Here is a 22,197-nt window from a genome sequence, read left to right as displayed (position 1 = left end):
CTTAATGTACGATTTCAACTCACATATGTCTTTCTCATACAAAAACCAACGATGACTTCAAACAACGAAACTCCTCAAATCTTCTTCATCTACCCATCCTCAGAATTACAGTAGGTAAAAATATTCTCTTAAAAACAAAACATTCGCGTGCCATAGGTTCGTCACCACTGCATTATACATTACACAAGATTATTTACATTTATCGCGTAGGTCTGTTTAAATTACTCAGCTCACTATAAATAATTATTGGTGTTTAGTTAAATTATTCGATAAAAATATTTTAATTAGATTAATATTTAATCACGTTTCAAATATGACATGTATATTACCCATGACCTTATAAAGATTTGCATACATTAGGTGCCTGTATGCAAAATAATTTCCCAGAAAAAATGGAAGTACTGTGCCATGTCGTTTTGTGGCTTTGTAATACTAATTTAAAAAGCGCCATACACTACAGGTCAGTGGCGAAGGGTGGAGGTAGGACATGAATATCCGATATAAACAGTGCACACGAAACTTTGTCAGTCATACATGTAGCAGTCAGTATATTATTGATCAAATATCTATTTTCAATGTATCAAATTATTCGACCGCAATAATAAATTTCCAGCGACTCATATTCCGGTAAAAAACTCTTTACATGTGTCAGTAGATTGATTGTCGATATTAAATACGGTATCTCAATGGAAAATTAGTCTAATATCCATTCCCATAGTATCATAATATTATACTATGACTGTAATAATAAATAAAATTCACAGCTACTCGTATTTAAACCGCTGACTCGTTCAATATAATTATGTACTGGAATATAATGTTTAGGTATTACTTTCGACTGTATAAATTACGAATAATGATTTATCGAAATGTCACTCGAATATACGTTTTCAGTCTGTTACCATCGCAGTCTCTATATCGCTTCGCCCAACATCTGATTGTACCGAGATGCGGACCTCGGATCCGTACCTATCATAAGTTTGGTATTGTAACATAACTGCTGTAACATACTATTGTACCAACCATAACGCCTAATAAAATTCGCTCCTGCATACATCTTCGACTTCTTCATCGTCATCCTCAACACCATAACCCACACATCCAACACCACAGTGGTGAACTTTGCCACAATCTTCTACCGGCAAGATCAGCAAAGCACACACATATTTTTTTTTATTGAATTAATACTACAATTTACAGATAGTGTTGGTTAGTTTTTTTAAAATTCAATCAAACCCTGCAAAAACCAAGCTACAATATATCGTCACTGTCCTAGCAGAAGACACTTATTCGAAAAAATTACATATTGAGTTAGTTATACCAAAATGTTCCTTATTTCAAACTTTACCGTCTGGAAACCTTCTTAATAAATAAACAGTCTTTATTTTAAAGTCATCCTTTTACGATTACTTAATAAACTCAAATGATAGACCATTTCAAACATTTTAACAACTTCAAAGTCAAAATACTCAAAACTAGTATTCTCCAGTTAGTGTGTTCTGCCAGAACAGAGACGATATTATAATAGTTAAAAAAAATAATCGTATGGTAACTATGGTATTAAATCATACATAACTTTGGATATTTTATAGATGGAAGTTTATTTTTTTTGTATAGGCAAGGCTTAATGAATTAAAAAAAAACAACCAGCAACATGTGTACCTAATATGTTTTCTTAATTCAACGAAAACAAATAAGTATAAATGAAAAAATGTGCAATATTTTGTCAGATCACCCATAACATACCACAACTATAATTATGGTTTGGTTTAATTGATTTTTAAAACTAACCAACATCAACTGTAAAGTATTGGAGTCTTGGTTCAATAAAAACAAATACTTGTGACTGACATAGTTTTATGTGCACTATTTATGTCGGATCTTAACAGCCTACATCCAGCCTTCGCCACTGCTACAGGTCTTAGAAACAGATTTCGTAGCTACCAAATCGAAAAATATCATTAGAAAATATGTGGTTGTACTAAATTTAATAGGCAATAAAGTAGAAAACGATGAAGAAATAGCATGTTTTCTTATTACCGAAAATACCGGTATTTTGGATATTTAAAACGGGTATTCCGGTATCAATAAATATTGGAATCCCGGTTTTTAAATCTTTATGCCCCACTTGCATTCCTCTAAACCAGCAGTGATCCAGGCTGGCGATGAATATATCTTTAGTAGATAAGTACTTAAAAACTAATTTCAAAATGAATTTTATTTCACGGTGACTGCAGTAATTTCCAATTCGTTTATTTGCAACGTAATCTACCGCGAATTGATTTATTGGTGTATTAAAATATATTATGTAATACATAAAACAAGAAACAATGATGGTAATTAATATTTATTTCAATGTTATATAACATAAGATGGGTATTTTGTATTACATTACTTTACTACACCAACCAGTAATTCCCAACCTTTTGACCTAAATCGTTTTACATTTCGGTACACAGAGGGGACATGTAAATTATACGTAAAACATTTCACTGTGGCACAGTTCGCCGTGAGCTTTCTATCGGAAAGATATGACCGTATACTATACGGTATCCAATTTTATTAGTTTCAATGTGAACATTAATTCAATTTTCATAGCCAATTTTGGCAAAATTCATGAATAATTCAAGAATGAAGAATGAAGAATGAATGAGAACCTAACCTAACAAATAATCCAGTATATCGGCTATTTTCAAAAATTGTTTGCTGCTGGCTTCCTGTAAAGTGTAAACCGACAAGAACCGTGTTTTATTTAGACATGAATTTTATGTCAGTACTATACGACCCAAAGAGGTTATACGATCTGTATTATACGCCCATATATTTACGATAGGGAGGAGGCCTTCACCCGAAGAGGGGTTCTTACAAACCAAACAAACTAATTACATACCATTGTTCAATTCATAAACATTATCTAATAGTTTTATATACAAAAATAAAAAATCTTAATATTATATATAATTATGTATTATGCAAAAATATTTAAAAAAATAATAATTAATATTATATAAACTAGAAAATAAGTAGATAATACAACCATAGATAGATAGATATGTTGGGTCACTAGTGTGGTGTTCGATGTGTAGGTAGAGGATGATGATAACGAAGTCTTCGATGTAGCAGGGTGAGATTTATTAGCAGCGTATCGGTACAATAGTATATTATACAATGATAGTTACGAGCTAAGTACTTGGATTCGAGTGACATCTAGATAAATTATTCTTCGTTATTTATACACTAAAAAGTAATACATTAACATTAAATTCTGTTACATAATCATATTGAACTAAATATAGAGTCAGCGTTTTAAATTGAATAGCGAAATGAAATATTATTTGTTATTACAGTTGTACGAAAATATGATACTATAAAAATGATTATTCAGCTAATACACCGTAATGATTTATAATGTGCTGTGATATGTAATAATATACCGTATTTAATATCGCCAAACAACTTGCTGATATAGCTAAGATTGTTTGCTGGAAATGGATTCGCTGGGAATATATTACTGCAGAGTAATTTGATATAATAGATATTTGATCGCTTATTATTCTGCAGCTACAGATATATATATATATATATATATATATATATATATATATATATATATATATAATAGATATATTCATAGGTAATATAATATATTCATTAGATATAGTCATTTAACTGTCATTTACTTTTGTTTGTAAGAAATAAAAAGGCTTTTTATTTTATTTATTTATTATATATTTCCGATAAATATTTGCTTATAGCATCGAGTTGAAAAAAATACGCGTTGTTCTATATTTATAATTTAATTACATACATATTTTTTACTGTCTTTCCCTTGTATGTCGGTAGTTTTTGTAAGTGTTTTAGGTACAAGTCGGTTTACAGGAAGCCAGGCGGGAATTGCGCCGATTTTCATAGCAGATTTTAGAAAAATCCATGAATAATTTAAGAATGAAAACCTAAGCTAACAGATAATCCAGTATATCGACTATTTTCAAAAATTAGAAAGAAAGTACACACGTAAGTATTCACAATGTACCTAACTTAAATTTTCTAATATAATAAAATTATAACTCAAGCATGCTTTTATGAAAATTATTAAACCGTGATTACATTATATAATGGAAAACTGACATTTTTTCAGAAAAATAAATGTACCAAAACAATTCAAGGTCCAGAAACAAACTTGAACTCAGTAATAAATTACTGAAGCATAATTTCAGCAAAAGTGAATCAAATTAGAAGAGAATTTATTTTCTAAATAGTAATTTGTGCAATACTGTGTTTTATTGTTTATATTCTGTAATCTGTAATGTAGTAATCATAATATAGAAAAAATGGTTTTTAAATTTCTTGGTTGCAATGCTATCCTTTCAGCCATTACACATTGAATCCCCCTCACACAGTGACGTACCTTGACAAAATGCCGCCCCTAGGCAGCGCCAAAATGCCGCCCCATTTTTTATAGTGTTTTTTTATCATTCTTTTTCCACAATATCTAAGAAATGTGTTGTATGGATACATTATTATATAATACATAGTGGTATATTATACCACTAACAAAATATTTCATAATAACATGAAAATTTAAATTTATAAATTTGTAAATATTTTCTCAAAAGTGGGAATTTTTTTGACGTTGGTAATACAGTAGCTTCTTTTATGTAATTTTTGCGATACAATTTGCTCTACTTGGTGAATAATTAATCGTGATCCGTGACGATTATCTTCTTCACAAAACTTGGCAACATTTGTAATGATATTTTAGCCTGAGATCACAAAGGTTTAGGCATTATTAAATCGATTTCTGGTCACCAATGATATCGAAGAGCAACAGAAATAAACAAGACATCCCGAACCCGATAAAAAATTACAATCCCTCTTGACCCTTTATGTTAACTAATACATTTTGTTTCCGACCAGTGAGCTGATTTTTTTAATGGAAAGATAATTTCTTTATTACTAAGTTTAGGTACCTATCTAGCTATTTCTATAAATGTACACAATGATTCTCTTCGATTTCCACCCTTCGAGTAACTGCCGCCCCAAGCGTCGCTCAATCTACCTACCCCCACGGGACGTCACTGCCCTCACTGCAACTAAACAAAAGAACTTATTAAAATTAATAATAAATTTCTCTTGATATTGTCAACAATTACTAAATATATTTAAAAAGCTACACATGATGTAGTAAGCCTTCTCCCCACAAATATAATTATATATGTTTAATGGCAATATTAAATAAATGAAAGAAATATGTACAATATTCTAATGGATTTAAGTTTTGTACTATTCCATTTTAGTGTTTTTTGCGACCCGGGTTTCGCCTTTCGGCATCTTCAGGCTCTGTGTATACTCACCAAAAGGTAAACACACACTGAAAACGAATACTATTAACTCTAACTTATATAATAAATCGATACAATAAAGTAGATAAAAACTTATTACCTACCTATTATTACCAAACAAAACCCCTAGCACGAGAACGTTTCAAATTCCAAATCAGTAATCTAACCACAAATTTAAAAACAACGGAAACATACCCCCGATAATTATCGCAAAACGCATTTTCGTCAGAGCTAGACGACGCGCATTCGAGGGCAGGGTATACCTGATACGGCGGATACCGAAGCCACTTACAAACCCTAGGTAAAAATCCCGTTAGTTAGCCAAATACTTTCTTTGTCCCACGCCCGCATATTTCGCCTCCCCTTAAAAAGGGATTCCTTTTTTTAAAATAAGAGATAAGAAGGTGTCACCGACAGGTTTTTCCGCCCCTGTGGGGGGCGCTCCCATAAGGAGTAGTGCCACCCAGCCGCTCGGTCTGACCCTGGTAGTCAATGCGCCACCGATGAAATGATGATGAACCTTGGCAAAGCTGAACAAAATATTTCATATGTTAAGTCCCGCAGTTTGCTCTGACAGGCCCCACGGCTTCTCAGAGTGAACTGTGGATGGTTAAGTCGGTCGCCACTGACCATGTAAATATAGGTAATAGGTAATATAGTATAAGGTTGAATTTTGTTTGTCGAATATAATATGGTAAAGGGTAATTAAATTAAATATGATTTGTTGGTAACGTTAATGTATAGTGTAAATTGTAATATAATATTCATATATAATGTAAGGGATTAAACGGTAATAAAGGGGGACTTATGGATGGGCGTTGAGGGTATGTAATATAAAATAGTGTCATGGAAAAAGGATTTAATGGGGGTTAAGGAAGGATGGGATGAGGATGGAGGATATAGGATAGGGATAGGTTTGGGGATATAGGAATAGGGATAGGTTGGGGATGTAGGGAAAGGGATAAGCATGAGACTCGGGGAAATAGGATGCAGGGTCGTGGGTGGTTTGACTTGTTACCTCTAAGACCTCAGTTACCTGTCCGGTTACTTTACTCATTCGTGTAGGTTCCTAGATTAATAAAAAGGCATAATAAATGGGATAAATATAAATATCTCGGTTTGAGCGCCACTCTATGTTGATGCATAGAGACAATTGTGATAAGGAAAATTAAATGAAAAGCAAGTAGAGAAATTGCAACAATTGTATATTAATAAATAAGATAACTTGCGGGCTACAGTGTATAAAAATGTATAATTACTTAAGTGAATCACGAGCACCTAAAGCGATACAATATTTAAGTAAATAAGAACAAAAACCCAAAAGCTAATTCGAAACAAAGACTACTTCGGTGGACCGTAACATAAATGAACAATAAATACCAATTAAAACAAAAGGCTCTCCAGCCTTTTCGCTGCCCTCGATTCCTTCCAAGACGGAATCGAGGAGTGCGTCTTCAAACGTGTGGGGAACGTGGAGTTCCTCCGATCTCCTGGCGTGGGGGGGACGTCCTTCAGATGGCCATCGTCCTCGTCTCCAAAACGTCAGGAAATCGAAAGCCCTGTGCCCAGGGTCCGAGGCTCGGAACTGGCCAAGACGTCTGCTTCCTTCGAAAGGTCAAGACTGAGAGATTGACTCTCGCTTCGCCTACGTGTCAAAAGCCCGCTAGCTCCGATAGCGCCGGAAATAGTGTCACGAACTCCGTACAAACTATCCCGTGCGCAGGCGCGATCCGGTCGTACTTATGCGTAGTGTTGCCCTCGTAAAGACTTCCTTGACTTAGTGTGTTATGTTATAAAATAACATGACATTACCTCCAACCTCGGTAAGAGAAGGACAAGCCATAGCGAGGACTTCGACTGTCAACTTCTCGGGGGGGGTCTTCTGATAGCATCAATCCTCCCAGGGGTTGGGCATCATGGACGGCATGCTTAGAGATAGCGCGGCTACAGGCGAAGCGAAGGAGACATATAGATGAAATTTCCACTCTGTTATTTGGTGACAGAGGGAGAGGCTTATGAAGAATCCAAAAAACGAAGAAGATTATTTGCTGAAGAGTGAAGAGCTGGGAGAGGTCTCGTAGATTTACCCTACCTAACCGGTCCACCAATAATTTATAAATTTTGAAAAAGATCTAATAAATATAAAAACACCTAAGCTCGTGTATATAGAAATAAATAAATAAAATATAATAATTTATCACAGATAATTCACATCATAACAAATAGTGGGGATTCAACCCAGCAGTGTAAAACTGCAATATTTAGAATGTATTAAAATTGATTTAGATAAAGCTTCCAAAAAGATATGAAGAGTTGTATAATAATTATTAGTTTGAAAAGATTTGATATCAGTATAAAAAATTGAAATAATAGCCAAAAAATTTACATAAATGCACCTCAGATAATAATAATATATGAAATGGTATAATAAATTAATATATTGTATATAAATGAATTAATATTTTGGTTCAAGAAATTTAATTCAATTCATTAAATTGATAAAATTGCAGAGATAGTATAATATAATAAAGTAATTAATAGAAATTAAAATTGCTTCCATAATTTGAGTAAGTATATAAGCATTGAGTAATTAAGTTGAAAATAATAATAGATCAGTGAATGATTTAATAAATTGATTTCAACTGATATTAAGTTATTGAAAAAAAGATGAACCTTTAATAGTTGGCAAAAGTTATAAAGTGCACAAAGCAAAAAATATATAAATCCTCAATCGTATATGCCGTAGTTTTTGGCAAGTATACATAATAAAAAATAATAAATACAATAAATTCACCAACTTGGTTCGAACAAATAACATACTAATTAATAAACAATGAGTGCCAGTTTGCTTTTGCGTGAGGGCGTATCTGTCGGAAAGTAATAAATACTGTGCGTCAAGCACCGTCCGAATATTTAAAAAGAACATTACTAAAATATACTACTTTCAGATGTCTAATCTGAATAAAAATAACAGTGTGGCTAACAACCAACAGCTGTGATGTGGATTCTCTGTTAAGCCTGAAAGAACAAATGACGTGTGATGGACTTCCAAGCCATGGTCCGGATCCCAAGCAGCGCTCCCACAAATAAAATAACGCGAACAAGGAGGAAACTAAGCTAGAAAAGAATTCCTAGTACAAAATATAACATTAAAATTAATCATCGATTTTAGTATACTACGTTAAAGTCTACAATGGTGTAGCAAGATATCGTCCGTTCCAGAATATACGGCTCTGCTTCAAACTACTCTAAAACCTCGCGATAGCAAAACTAGCCATATCCCTTTCATACACACTTAAAGCTAACTACTTAAAATACTCCGCCGCAGATTCTGGACCAACTCAATCCCGCCAAACCCGAGACGCCATCTCGAGACAACTCCCTCCTTGCTGTTAGAGCTCCATCAAGAAGAGAACTGATCCGGATGAGCTAGAAAACGAAGTTAAGGAAGCACCACACGAAAACCAGGCAACGACGAGGAAACCATGAACACATCGGAAGCTAAATGTAATTAAAGAACAACATGGTTCGCAACTGGTCCGACATTCAAGTTGGGGCTGCAAAAAATAAAAAATGAAAGGCTAAAGAGATCGTATAATAACGTCCACTTTCTTCCCTCAAGGAATTTTGATAAGTAGGTTGATTTCCTTCATACAGTCCAGGCCGCTGCACAACATCATCAGTGTTGACAGACGATCGCTTCTATTATTTGCATCACGCCTGCCAACTCACCACCATAAACATCAGAGTGCGGTGGAATCCACACAATCAGCGGCAGATTCCAACGCCAAAAAGAGAGGGGACTAACGGGACCGTCTTCAGCACCGATAGTTCAACCCAAATACCAAGAGGGTTGACTGCTAGAGAAAAAAATCAGACGCGTCCGAGGAACATCTTCAGTACCCCGGATCACTAAAACACACCGGACAGTAGTGAGACACCTTCAGTTCCCACGACTTCCAAGGAGCTAGCAGCCAACAAATAATAATAAAATCTCCCCGCAGCCTGTACCGACAAAGATACATTGACAGAACAAGTATAACCAATCACTACAATCAATAAAAAAAAATATATAATAAAAATAGCAAACAAAACCGTCACGCAAAATCAAGTACAAAGGCAACTGGTATAAATAAAGATCACATGATCCCCAGCGCGATGTACTTAATTAGACAATTGTAAGTAATTTTAAATATAGGTGTTTTATCACTAGGTAGCTAAACTGACAGGCCCTTCCAAACGCCAAGACAGCGGTTGCGTCTTCCGGGAACACCATAACTCTCATCCTGGCACTATGGTAGTATTTAGAACTGTGCTTGTTTACCAAAAGTTGGTCCAGATGCTGTTTGTGTGGTATGAATTGAGTAGGCCTCCTTCCCGAAAGGTCTGCAACCACCACCTTTGCGATGGACGTTCACCGGAACAAGGGTGTATTGCCATGTGCAGGAAAGAAGTCAGTAACTGAAATAGTTTACCATAGGTGAGTAAAAATTCACAAAGAAATTGAAATAAAGAAATATAGAATTTTATAATAGAAAATATTACTCAATGACATAATATATATATAAAATTTGCGATAATTAATTCGATAAAAAGAAAATCAATCCAAAAAAGAAGCTTGTAAAAGAGCAAAAATAATAATTATAATTTATAAATATCTGAGGTGTGTAATAGACAAAAGACAAAACAGTACAAAATTCCTTCACGACAAAATTGAATATTAATAAATAGGCATTATTAAAATGCGGCCCTGACAAAATTCCAAAATAATTTGTTGAGTGTGACTAGCACGGAAACACACCTTTCCATAATAACAAAAGAAAAAATCTCTGACATTGTGTGTCATACTGAATGAAGGTTTGACAACTCCTAAAAGTTTCAAACATAGTTGATAATAAATAAAATATCAGCATTTTTTAAAAAATATTTGCCCAGTAAAATAAGCACGCTGAACAAGCAAAAAAAATAATCAATTATTAAATTCAAGTTAAATTGAAAGAAAAAATAATTTAGTTAGTTCCAATGTAAATGTAATTAAATATCAATTCAAGATTGTATTTGAAAGAAAAATATTTTAATACTCAAAGAAAATTTTTTTTTTTTTTTTTAAATATCAATGAAAGAGAATATTCAAAATTAAAATGTACTCTAAATGCATATATGGAAGTTTTAAATAATAATTATTTATTTATATAAAAAAATTGCAAAATCAAAAAGAATGAAATTAATAATTTTAGTGAAAGTAAATTGAATGTTTATGAATAATAAATAGCTGAATGCTAGGATTTGAAAAGAGAAAAAAAAGAATTTAAAAATATTAATTAATGTTAGCTTATATGCTTTTTTAAAAAATTAGGAGAGGACGGAAAGTTGCATATAGTTGAGTGAAAGCATCTAGAACGAAATCAAAGAGCTTTAAAAAAAATATGTCTTTAAATTAAAAAGGATTGTGACAGGAGAGAAAAAATTAAATTGATTCAAAAAAAATATGTAGACGGAAGTTTTATATAGGAATTAAGAAGGAAAATTTTATTAAAAATATTCACCTGTAAAAATAATTATTTATGTATAATAAATAATCATTCTTACGAAAGAACAGAATCTTGAAATTAAATATTTCAAATAAATTCTATGAAGGTGTCATCTATCGACTGCAAATGCAAGCGCGCTTGACGTTTAAAGTTTTACCCAGAAATCAATTTGGAATATGAATAATTGAATAGGAATTAAAAATGACTAAATTTATTTCAATGAACGAAAGGTTATTTCAATTTTATCAATAATGGACGCGAAATTAATAATTTCAATTGTCTACATTATAAAAAGAACAGATTTGAAAAAACTAATATCGAACTGTCAAACAAGTAAGAAAAAACAATGTAAAAACATATTATCCGAAATAAATGTATTCTACCGACGCAAATAATTAATTGTAATAGCAAAATAAAATGAATAGAAAGTTAATAATTAAGAAGAAATGAATTCAGAATAATTTAGTGTCAAATTTTAACAAGAATGAAAATAAATCACTCAAATAATCGATGACAGCGCGACTGCCGACTAAAATGAAAGACCCGATAATGATTTTATTCGAGATATAGAAATTATTAATTATTCACAATATAGAAATGGAACGAAAGGACCTTTTGTAAACTCCATTCCATAATAAGGTTCATCCAGCTGTCCAATTGATTTGGTGTTACATCCACATAGTATGTTTCAATCCAATGGTTCTGTCAAATTTGAGGTTAATAATTCTTGTCATCCAGTAGGTATATAAATGTTCATGTCGATATCGTCCTAGTTTAACATCCTTCCTTCTCCTTTGGAACTTTATTAAATCACTTATAGCACCATACTAAACATTAAACAAACTTTTTGCTGAAACAATCAATGGTTAACACAAATTCCGATGCCCAAATATTGACATTTCCATACCAATAATGTGGGTATCACATAAATTATAGAAGAAGTATGTATTGATGATAAATGTGCAAATTGTATTTCAAAATTAGGTGTAAACCATATATAACACTCTTAATATTAATTTGCGAAGGAATAATTGTAACTTACAACACAAAATTAAATAAATTCCACAAGGACAATGATAAAATTGACGTATTGATCTCTATCATTTAGATCGCCATCCTGCGCATACCGCATAGACTAGTCCGACGTCTCTTGCAAGTACCGCGTAAGTCAATAAAAGACTATATAAATATATGAAAAATATAACACACATAGTTACGACCACCGAACCAGAAAAATTTAAGAAAAATATAACGCAAATAATACGTTTTAATTTGTCATTAATTAATTTACAAGTTATAAGAAATAGAATAATTATCAAAGTGCGTCTAAAATCACGCCCGATACGGAAGCGCACGCAAGCGATGTCACACGACGGTAATCAAAAAATTTAAAAGTGAGCCGGCAAAAATCGGTATAATTAGAACTAATGACTCTGAAAACAAAATACCGTTACGGTAACAATTATTGTATGAAATCGTGACTAGCAAAATTTAAAGTTTTATAATCGGAACAAATAAAATTTAGCAAATTAGGACAAAATAACGAACGAGTTCATAATCCGAAACAAATAACTGCGAGTCTTTAAGAGGTAAGTCATCGTGTTTTGGAAAAGAAATATTCAAAAAGAAACACGATGCTTGTTGGGTGTCAATGTCATATATTGATTTTGACATGTGGATTTAGGAAGGATGGGATTGGGATGTGGAACGGGATGGGATAGGGATAGGTTTGGGGATATAGGAATAGGGATAGGTTGGGGATGTAGGGAAAGGGATAAGCATGAGACTCGGGGAAATAGGATGCAGGGTCGTGGGTGGTTTGACTTGTTACCTCTAAGACCTCAGTTACCTGTCCGGTTACTTTACTCATTCGTGTAGGTTCCTAGATTAATAAAAAGGCATAATAAATGGGATAAATATAAATATCTCGGTTTGAGCGCCACTCTATGTTGATGCATAGAGACAATTGTGATAAGGAAAATTAAATGAAAAGCAAGTAGAGAAATTGCAACAATTGTATATTAATAAATAAGATAACTTGCGGGCTACAGTGTATAAAAATGTATAATTACTTAAGTGAATCACGAGCACCTAAAGCGATACAATATTTAAGTAAATAAGAACAAAAACCCAAAAGCTAATTCGAAACAAAGACTACTTCGGTGGACCGTAACATAAATGAACAATAAATACCAATTAAAACAAAAGGCTCTCCAGCCTTTTCGCTGCCCTCGATTCCTTCCAAGACGGAATCGAGGAGTGCGTCTTCAAACGTGTGGGGAACGTGGAGTTCCTCCGATCTCCTGGCGTGGGGGGGACGTCCTTCAGATGGCCATCGTCCTCGTCTCCAAAACGTCAGGAAATCGAAAGCCCTGTGCCCAGGGTCCGAGGCTCGGAACTGGCCAAGACGTCTGCTTCCTTCGAAAGGTCAAGACTGAGAGATTGACTCTCGCTTCGCCTACGTGTCAAAAGCCCGCTAGCTCCGATAGCGCCGGAAATAGTGTCACGAACTCCGTACAAACTATCCCGTGCGCAGGCGCGATCCGGTCGTACTTATGCGTAGTGTTGCCCTCGTAAAGACTTCCTTGACTTAGTGTGTTATGTTATAAAATAACATGACAATAGTTAAGATGTACGTAGTGATAAGGGCATATAGATCGATGTCGCTACGCGTCGCACGTACACGGCACAGTAATTGTTAACATATGCTCATAGGCCTGTTGCGAAGGCTCCCATTTGCACGTATGTGCAATCACAAAGCATAGCAACACCTAGGCAATCATCGATCCGATTATAATCACGATCCCGCGTAATTAATTTACATATCAATTCCGTTCATTAATATCCGCGGTCATTCCGCGCGCGGCGTTTCCGAATCGGTATTCTGGCAGCTTTCCTGCTCTCACATACGACGGCGTCTCTGTCGTATGTGTAGAAACCGATTTCGAGACACAAATTTGCTCGCTTTGCAGTGACAGAGCCCCTCTCGCTCGCGTGTATGACGGCATCACGCTCACGCGCGACGGGAGAATCGGATCAATGATTTTGGTCGATCAAGGAGACCACGTACTGGAATAAAGTGCGGGAAATCTTTGATCGGCTAGGTATGAGTATGTACTAAGCAATTATTACTGCCTATATGTTTGGTTGACGGAATGACATCCAGGCTAACTTTGTAGTACTCTTGTTTCTGGGTGAGAGGTACCTTCGCGCCGCTAGGGCCCGTAAAGCCGGCCGCCGCGGGAACGCCCCTCCCTCAGCCATGAAGAGCGCCACCACGCGGGGGGTGTGCTGTATCGATAGGTAATTCAACCACGAATCCGTCGATGCCTCGCACGCCTTCGTAGGTGCGTTTTTCGTGGGGCTGGCCCAGAAACACTGCGGTACTGCTTCATCAATTACACGATCTCAGTACTCCTAGGTACTCGAAGGACGTACGTGACGAGTGAGCGACGCCGCCCGCCGGCGAGCGTCGACTCGCGCCCATAATTTTTCTTAGTCGGCCCTTACGTAGATGTCGCGGGTAATTAGTCATTGTACAATTTCCGCCACTCTCGTAAGGAAACCGTTAATTAATTTTGTCACCCGAAAAACGTTGAGCTAAGGGATGAAATCGGCCAGATTTGCATATAAACCCACTATTTTTAAATTCATCGATCAGTCTTCGCGCACATTCACGACCCTGAACCTGCGAAGGTCAGCGGCGGAATTTTGTTCACACTTTTCATATACAAGTCGCCAGGACTTGTGAGGAGGTACTCGCCCAGGTCCCGATACCTACTGGCAGATACCATCCTCCATACCTACTGTCACTTTGACAGATAGTGGTGAAGTGTCAACCAGCGACTTAGTCGTTTTATTCGCGAGTTTTATCGTTCATTACCGGACCCGGTCCCCAACCTTTTGTCGCGGTGCCCCGTGTTCGCGCAATCTCGATTACAGATAAAGATAAATTAATTCTTAAATAATTAAATAATAAATGTGCTAGTTTATACAATTAATATTGTATAATAAATAAGACTTTTTCTTTTTTTAATAATTTTTTGTGGTTTCGGACTTATATAATTTGAACTTTGTAACCTTTGGTGATCGCGGGACCTAATAAAATTGTTTAATATAGTGTAAAGTTCTTTTACTGGACTAGACATAGTGCCTACCTGTTCTTCCTACAATTTGAATGTACCTCCACTCCAGGCCCGGAGCTAGCCGAGGATTCGGAGGCCTACAAAGGCCAGTACTAAAATGACCGCAAAGTCGATATAAACAAACGGTTCCTCGCCCGCCATGCGGCAGGAGTGATGCCTCGGACAATGGATTTTACAAATCCTAGCATCTCACCCGTGCGTCGCCTCGCAGTGCAAATAAAATCTCTTAATTAATACATAACAAGTCCCCGTGAAACTTAATAAATAGTGAATACCACCAGGTATCTAATTAAATCAGCCCAAAAAAATAACGTCAGTGTAGTGCCTAATCTAATACCTCTTTAAATGTTTTTGTAATAAGACCCATGCTTGTCTATATTTTAGTGTAATAAATCCAGCTCTGCGCGTAGCTTTCAAATAAAAATCTGTGTTATCAATATAATATAATGTGACCATTCTCGATGCCTCTCTCACATTCCCCAATATACCAGGACGTAAATCTTCACACCGCCCGAGTTCGTCGTCCTCCAGATATTACTATTAAGACAATGATCCAATGAAAAATATATAACAAACAAATTATGAATAGTTTAAGTGTTTTTGAAAATCACATACCTTATCAATAATAAAACACTCGATAAGCGTATGATAAATCGTCAAACCTAATAGATCAAGAGTAATTTAAACAATAAAAATACTACATTCAAGAGGTGTAAAATCGTCCATTCTGGGAACAATGGAAATTAATATATAAGTTAGAGTTAATAGTGTTCGTTGTCAGTGTGTGTTTACCTTTTGGTGAGTATACACAGAGCCTGAAGATGCCTAAAGGCGAAACCCGGGTCACAAAAAACGACTCAAATGGAATAGTACAAAATTTAAATCAATTAGAATTGAAAATCAGTAAACTCAGTCAAAGCTCACTTGAGAGTGTGGCGACCTCAGTCTCGGGTTACTGATCCTACGACATTACCAGGCGTAAACAACTGTACAGATGCTTCACATCAAACGCAGTGCCTTGTGATACGCTCGATTAAGACTTACATTAAGACAAGTTTGTGTTGTATAATTTTAGCTTAATAAGTACACATAAAAAGGGCACACTTTGCAAATATTTCCACCATCAACAAAATATTAATGTCAGTGGCAGAATAATTATCATACAAGATCTATTTCGCTACTGGAATGACATTCATTGTAAAATTCTTTGATTTTTTTTGATAGCGTAGATAATAATCTAGAATTAGATAAATACGCAAATCAATTCATTATAAAATCTGTTAGATTATCAACAAAGATTTTTATCGTATCACAAATACAACAATCACATTGTGTTTCTTTTATTACAAATACTGTTTACAAGTTGTGTAGATAGTATTGTCTATGATTTATCAATCTCATGATTTGTATAAAGTTGTGAATATATTGAGTTGAATGTCGCGTGTTGTCACGCTGTCACGGCGACAAATTTGTCATTTTGCAGAATATTTTGAACGAACACGACCTCTGTTAATTCAATGGAGTAACCTAGTATTGATACTTTGTAAATTCAATAATATTTTTAACGGAACCCAACCCGCAGATCATAGATAATAGAAAACTTCTAGAAAATACATAGTGCTAACCGCTAAAAACAAAAAACACACGATTGAATTTTGAATTATTATTCATTATTCATGCTAATTTCAATTGATTTTAAAAGTTTCCACGTTTGCGTACGTTAAAATAACTTGTGATATTGCATCCATAGATAATATTCTGAACAGGACCCAACCTACAGACCATAGATGATAGACAATATTCTTATAGAAAATACATAGTGCCACCGCTAAAAACAAAAAACACGCCATTTTGACATGATTCGAAAATGTGTAGGCATATATATAAAATGATAAAAAAAACGTTCATTGAGCCATGCAGGTATCAATGCAGTGCAGTACAACGTGAGGTGACCTCGTTGTTGTTCTGGTGATTTTGGCAGATTTTGCTAACTGAAAATGTTCGTTTAAACTAAAGGTTCAAAATGTGCTACAGGATGGAAGCACCAGTATGATAAACACCAAGAAAAACAACATTACACACCTTTTTCCGTAGCGGCAGCTTACTGTGACGTCACATGATAATATGCGACATTTGCACCTCAATATATTTCGCGCTTTATATGCAAAATATTTGGTACCTAAATATTACATTTCCACTACTACCAACTACTGCACCAAACATTTATTATTTGCATAACAACAGTAGTTACGTAATCATGTTTCGGTTGGTTAGTTGGTAGGCCTGGAAGCATGACGTACCTACTTGAATAGTTACATACAATATTTTATAGTTAGTTACGTTTATCAATATAAAAATAGGTAAATAACGGAACTCTTTTAATGACAATTCGTAACGTCAGTTTTAAATCAACGTAAGATGTGATGTATTACTTCTGTCGAAATATAATACACAATATTTTTGTATCTATCATAATATAATTATTAATATAATGGGTTGAAATATAGTGTGACAAGTTTGGGAACAAATGAATCTCTACAGGTAACCCAAAAATTATTAACAACATCGAACTGAAATGAGCGCCACGTAACGGTTTCACTCAACATTCATTTTATATTTGCCCTTTTATTTAGCAGTTCACTTTACGTTGCATTCAACTTGTCAATAATTAATTCCTGTGATCTCTGCGATCCCAAATTTGACAAGAATTAGGCATTTTATTATTCAAAAAATGGGCACGATTACCACATTTGAAGATTAATCTAAAGATACTGATTATAAGCTATGTCTTTGACCATTCAAATGTGATAAACATCCTACAAATAATGATTGTTTTATAATAATTACTGACCTAAGAATATGGTAGAATTTTTTTGAAATACTACATTTCTATTGGCATTTCCCAGTGGTTGAGCTACAACATACGGCCGTAGCCATAAATTGACAAACGATAAATAAAGTAGGGAGTAAGATAATGTTAACGCGCGTTTTTGAACAAAACGCATAATTCTTGTCAAATTTGGGATCACAGAGATTATAAAATATAATTTTTTATTGTAAATATTTTACTATATAATACTTATTAACATTAATTTTACTAATGGTTTTGTAAATGCATTTAAAAATTAATAAATCTAAAAAATCTTAACACCACTACACATGGATATACTGAAATATGACTTTATTCTAAAACATTAGATCGAGAGGTTTAAAAGAATACTATTTTATAACGTTTTTATTAGGTCGTATTCTTGTTTGTCCGGTGGTTGTTTATCCAGTACAAATCTTGCAATCGATTTTTAACTAACTTCCCGACTAGCTAGACATTTGAAACTTTTAGAATACTTATATCAAAACACGATGCCAATGCATTTTTTTAAGAGCCCTATGCACAATCGTCTGTCATAATTACAACAAAATTACAACAAAACACTAACCAGAAAGCCTTTCATAGTTATGATCGAGTTGTCTATGGTCCACCAAATCTGCAATAGCTTCGTTCTGTTTTTCTATTGAAAATATTACCATATGTAAAAATTCTCTTTTTCATAATTTAGGTAAATTATTTTGTAATTGTTAAACGATGACAAAAATATGAAAAATATACAAAATAAATTCAATAACTATAAATACACAATTAATATTTAATAAAAATGATTAAATGTCTCTGCAATTAGTGAATAATATAAGTTATTTTTTGACCATGTTTTTCCCGATACGGTAACACTTGCCGTTGAAATATCAGATTTTGTCATTTACAATTATTACAAATATATGCCATGATGTGAATAATTATATAGAGTGATTAAAACTAATATTACCATGTTAGTGTGTAGGTAACTAAGTACTTATATATTTCAACTACCTATCTATTGGTTTAATATTACATAAATATCTAAATCTGAATAAGAAAAGTTAATTCATATTTCATTGACACTTACATTTCAATTCGATAATCGGTTTTACTAAATTAAGACATGTACAGAATCAAGAAAGTAAAGGAAAATATGTCGTATCAAATGTCACGGATATTTAATAGTTGTTCAATACCCATATTGAGATCAATTGTTAAATGAATTTGAGTGTATTGGCCGTTTTAAAGACACGTCAATTTATTTTGACAGCAGCTGTCAGTGGTAAATGGCAATACGGGAGGGGGGCAAGGGGGCGAGTTTATAACAAAAGTAGTCTATGGTTAAGGATTCCTTATCTTTATAATCTATAGTTAACAGATGGATTTCGGCTACTTACAATTTTTACTGTTATTTTATGGTAAGTACGAATTGAGCATCGCGCTCTAATACTTTTAGCCATCTTTAAGTAGAATTGAATTCATTTTCAGTTAATTCTGTTTTGTATGAAAAATTGTTTCGAAAGAAATCCGTAATCCAATCCACTATTATTGGTTGCTAGGGGTCTGGGGTCCTAGAAACTATATTATTAATATATACGTGCGTTACTATGGAAATCAATAAGAAATGTCAAAATGACATTTCAGTATTATTTCTATTAAGTACAATTTTTTTTTGAGTTTAAGCTAGTCAATTCTAGTTTATATGATTCAACAGAACATTTAAAAACGTTGCATCTAAAAAGTTCTTTTTATCTTGTAATTATTATGTAATAGAAATACTTTATGCAGTCATCAAAATAAATATAAAGGATACTAGATTATCTACAACGTTTAAGGAATATCCAGGGTTATGCTCTGAAAATACCATAAAAATGTGGGCCCTTAATAGTTATACATTATTCTATTCCCTAACTCCGTCACTGCACAACCGGCCGGTTTTTATCCGAGTCACAGGATGTCTACTTTTTCTTAAAAAAAGGGAACCCATGAAGGATCACCAAATACATTTTACTTGATATACACCAGTGGTTTCCAAACTTTATGTCACTACGCCTACCTTTTAAAAAATCTAATCTTGGCGCCTCCCCCCTTTATTTCATTAAATAATACGGACATCTTTTTAAATAGTCAACGATGTACTAATACAAAAATGAAAATGGTATCACATCAAATTTCAACGCACAACCAAATATTTAAAATATTTAATACCAGTGAAACACAGCAGCGAGCAAGCGACTTTTTTACTGTTAATAAAGTAATATAAAAGTGCATTAGCAAACTAACCAAGAACTCAGTAAATAAAATAGATTTACTGGCACAGAAAATTAAAAGTGGAAACATGGCAAACTTATTTTTTTTGTAATTTTGATTTCCAAAGCTCCAATTTTTTATGAATGCCTTCACTTTGTCTTTTTAAACCAGTGAATGCATTAGTGGTCCATGCATTGATTTATTCACTCATTTTTTTTTTAATTTCAACCAAATAGACAAGTTTAACAACAAAATAATTATTGTTCCTAAACAAATTTGTGTCACATTTCATCATTTTGATTTTTCCTTTTATTTCATTTTCACGAGATAGGCAGCGCGTTTTACAATAGTACCTATAGAAGTGAGGTATTAAAAAATTAGTCTCCATATTTTCAGACAGGTTTGCAAACAACCTTTTATAGGACTGTTTTTTTTATTAGGTTTATAACTAGCGGCTGTTTTATAAACTATTCATTTGCAAATTGCAAACCTGTGGCTACATCAATTGTGTTTAACTTTCGCGCCTCCCTTTGCAACACTCCGCGCCTCCCAGTTTGGAAATCGCTGATATACACAGTGGATACTAAAATGGAAGAAATAAACTGGGAAAATGCTAGCGACAGATATTTTTGGACGACTAGCATTGTGTCAATCACGTAATTTTGACGTAATATGCAGTACGCCGTATCACACTTCACCGTGAAATGTTGTATCGGAAATATAACATGGTCGTATATTAAAGACCATCCAACCTCTTTTGGTCGTATAGTACTGAGATAAAATTCATGTCTAAATAAAACACGGTTCTTGTCGGCTTACAGGAAGCCAGCGGCAATCTAATTTTGAAAATAGCCGATATACTGGATTATTTGTTAGGTTAAGTTAGAAGGTAGGTTAAGAAAGGTTAGGTTTTAATTTTTGAATTCATGAATTTTGCCAACATCGGCTATGAATATTGAATTAATGTTCATATTGAATCTAATAAAATTGGAGACCGTATAGTACACGGCCATCTCTTTCCGATAGAAAGCTCACGGCGAACTGTGATACGGTGACATGTTTTACGTACAAAATTAAAATTAAAGTAACCGTCTACAATAATAATATGCTCCAGACCAGATATCCGGAACTAAAAATCTCTGTTTGAAGAAAGTAGTATTTTTCGAATCAAGCTTGTGTGTGCCCTTTAACACGAAAAATGTGATTTATTTGATACAGTAAATTTCTCTTATAATGATTACCACTTACTTTGTATTTCAAGTCTCTCTCTGCGATCCTCTAATCTCCTCTCCATCTCCAGCGGACCTTCGATGTGATAGAAGATACTCGCCCCCAGCAGAAGATATGTGATGTGAAGGCACAGCAAAGCCGACCACTGCTTTTTGGACATCATCTTGGAAGATCTTCAGTTAAAAACACTCGCAGACTCAATCAATCAGACGTCACTCAATGAAAACACGAAAAATCCCAATCGAACTAGATTGTAAGATCGTAAATCGGTGAATTACTTTTACGTTATGCCAATAATAATCATACGTTCTTATTGACAATGAATTGTTATCATCAAAATTGTTTTCTTTATAAAATGTATGTAGGACACAAGTCGATTAATTCGCGATGGATTGATTTGCATATGCTTTGTTCCAACAAAAACCACAATAATCGATTGATATATTACAATGTATATCCATAAAATAATTTAATAACTATGACTGTTTGTTATATGTCTATAATGGCATCGTATTATCTTCTTCTCGAATCGATAATATTATGTAAATACGTATCTAGCTTCAATTATTTTAAAAAGTCCTAATTTATTTTTATATCACCACGAATTTACCATTTTTTAATAACAAATATTTTTAGTATCTTGATTGGTTCAGTTAAACACTATTTATTTTTAAAATAATAAACAATTAACTGTTTATTACATAAGTATACGTACTGAATTTTATAAATAAATTCTTTAAAACTTAGTAATTTATTCATCCAGAATAACCAACGAATTCTTCGTTTTTTTAGATTAAAATTCAATTATTATACACAGTTTTTTTCGCCTGACTTTTCAAAGTCCC

The 22,197-nt window shown here is 33.8% G+C and overlaps 1 protein-coding gene across 1 annotated transcript in view; it reads right to left on the bottom strand.

Annotated features, from left to right (window-relative positions):
- The window catches only part of Ork1 (open rectifier K[+] channel 1), a 75,033-nt gene extending 53,160 nt beyond the window's left edge, over nucleotides 1-21,873 (bottom strand). Inside the window, exon 1 of the mRNA XM_085948873.1 lies at nucleotides 21,371-21,873. Within this exon, the coding sequence (XP_085804999.1) occupies nucleotides 21,371-21,515 (145 nt within the window). The 5' untranslated portion in view covers nucleotides 21,516-21,873. The remainder of the gene's footprint in view (nucleotides 1-21,370) is intronic.
- Between the last annotated feature and the right edge of the window lie 324 nt (nucleotides 21,874-22,197).

This window comes from Rhyacophila brunnea, unplaced genomic scaffold (assembly GCF_057557595.1).
Source record: "Rhyacophila brunnea isolate RB1 unplaced genomic scaffold, BYU_Rbru_1.0 scaffold_21, whole genome shotgun sequence".
Lineage (NCBI taxonomy): Eukaryota > Metazoa > Arthropoda > Insecta > Trichoptera > Rhyacophilidae > Rhyacophila > Rhyacophila brunnea.
Note: the sequence above shows the minus strand (reverse complement) of the source record. Positions and strands in the feature narration are given on the sequence as shown.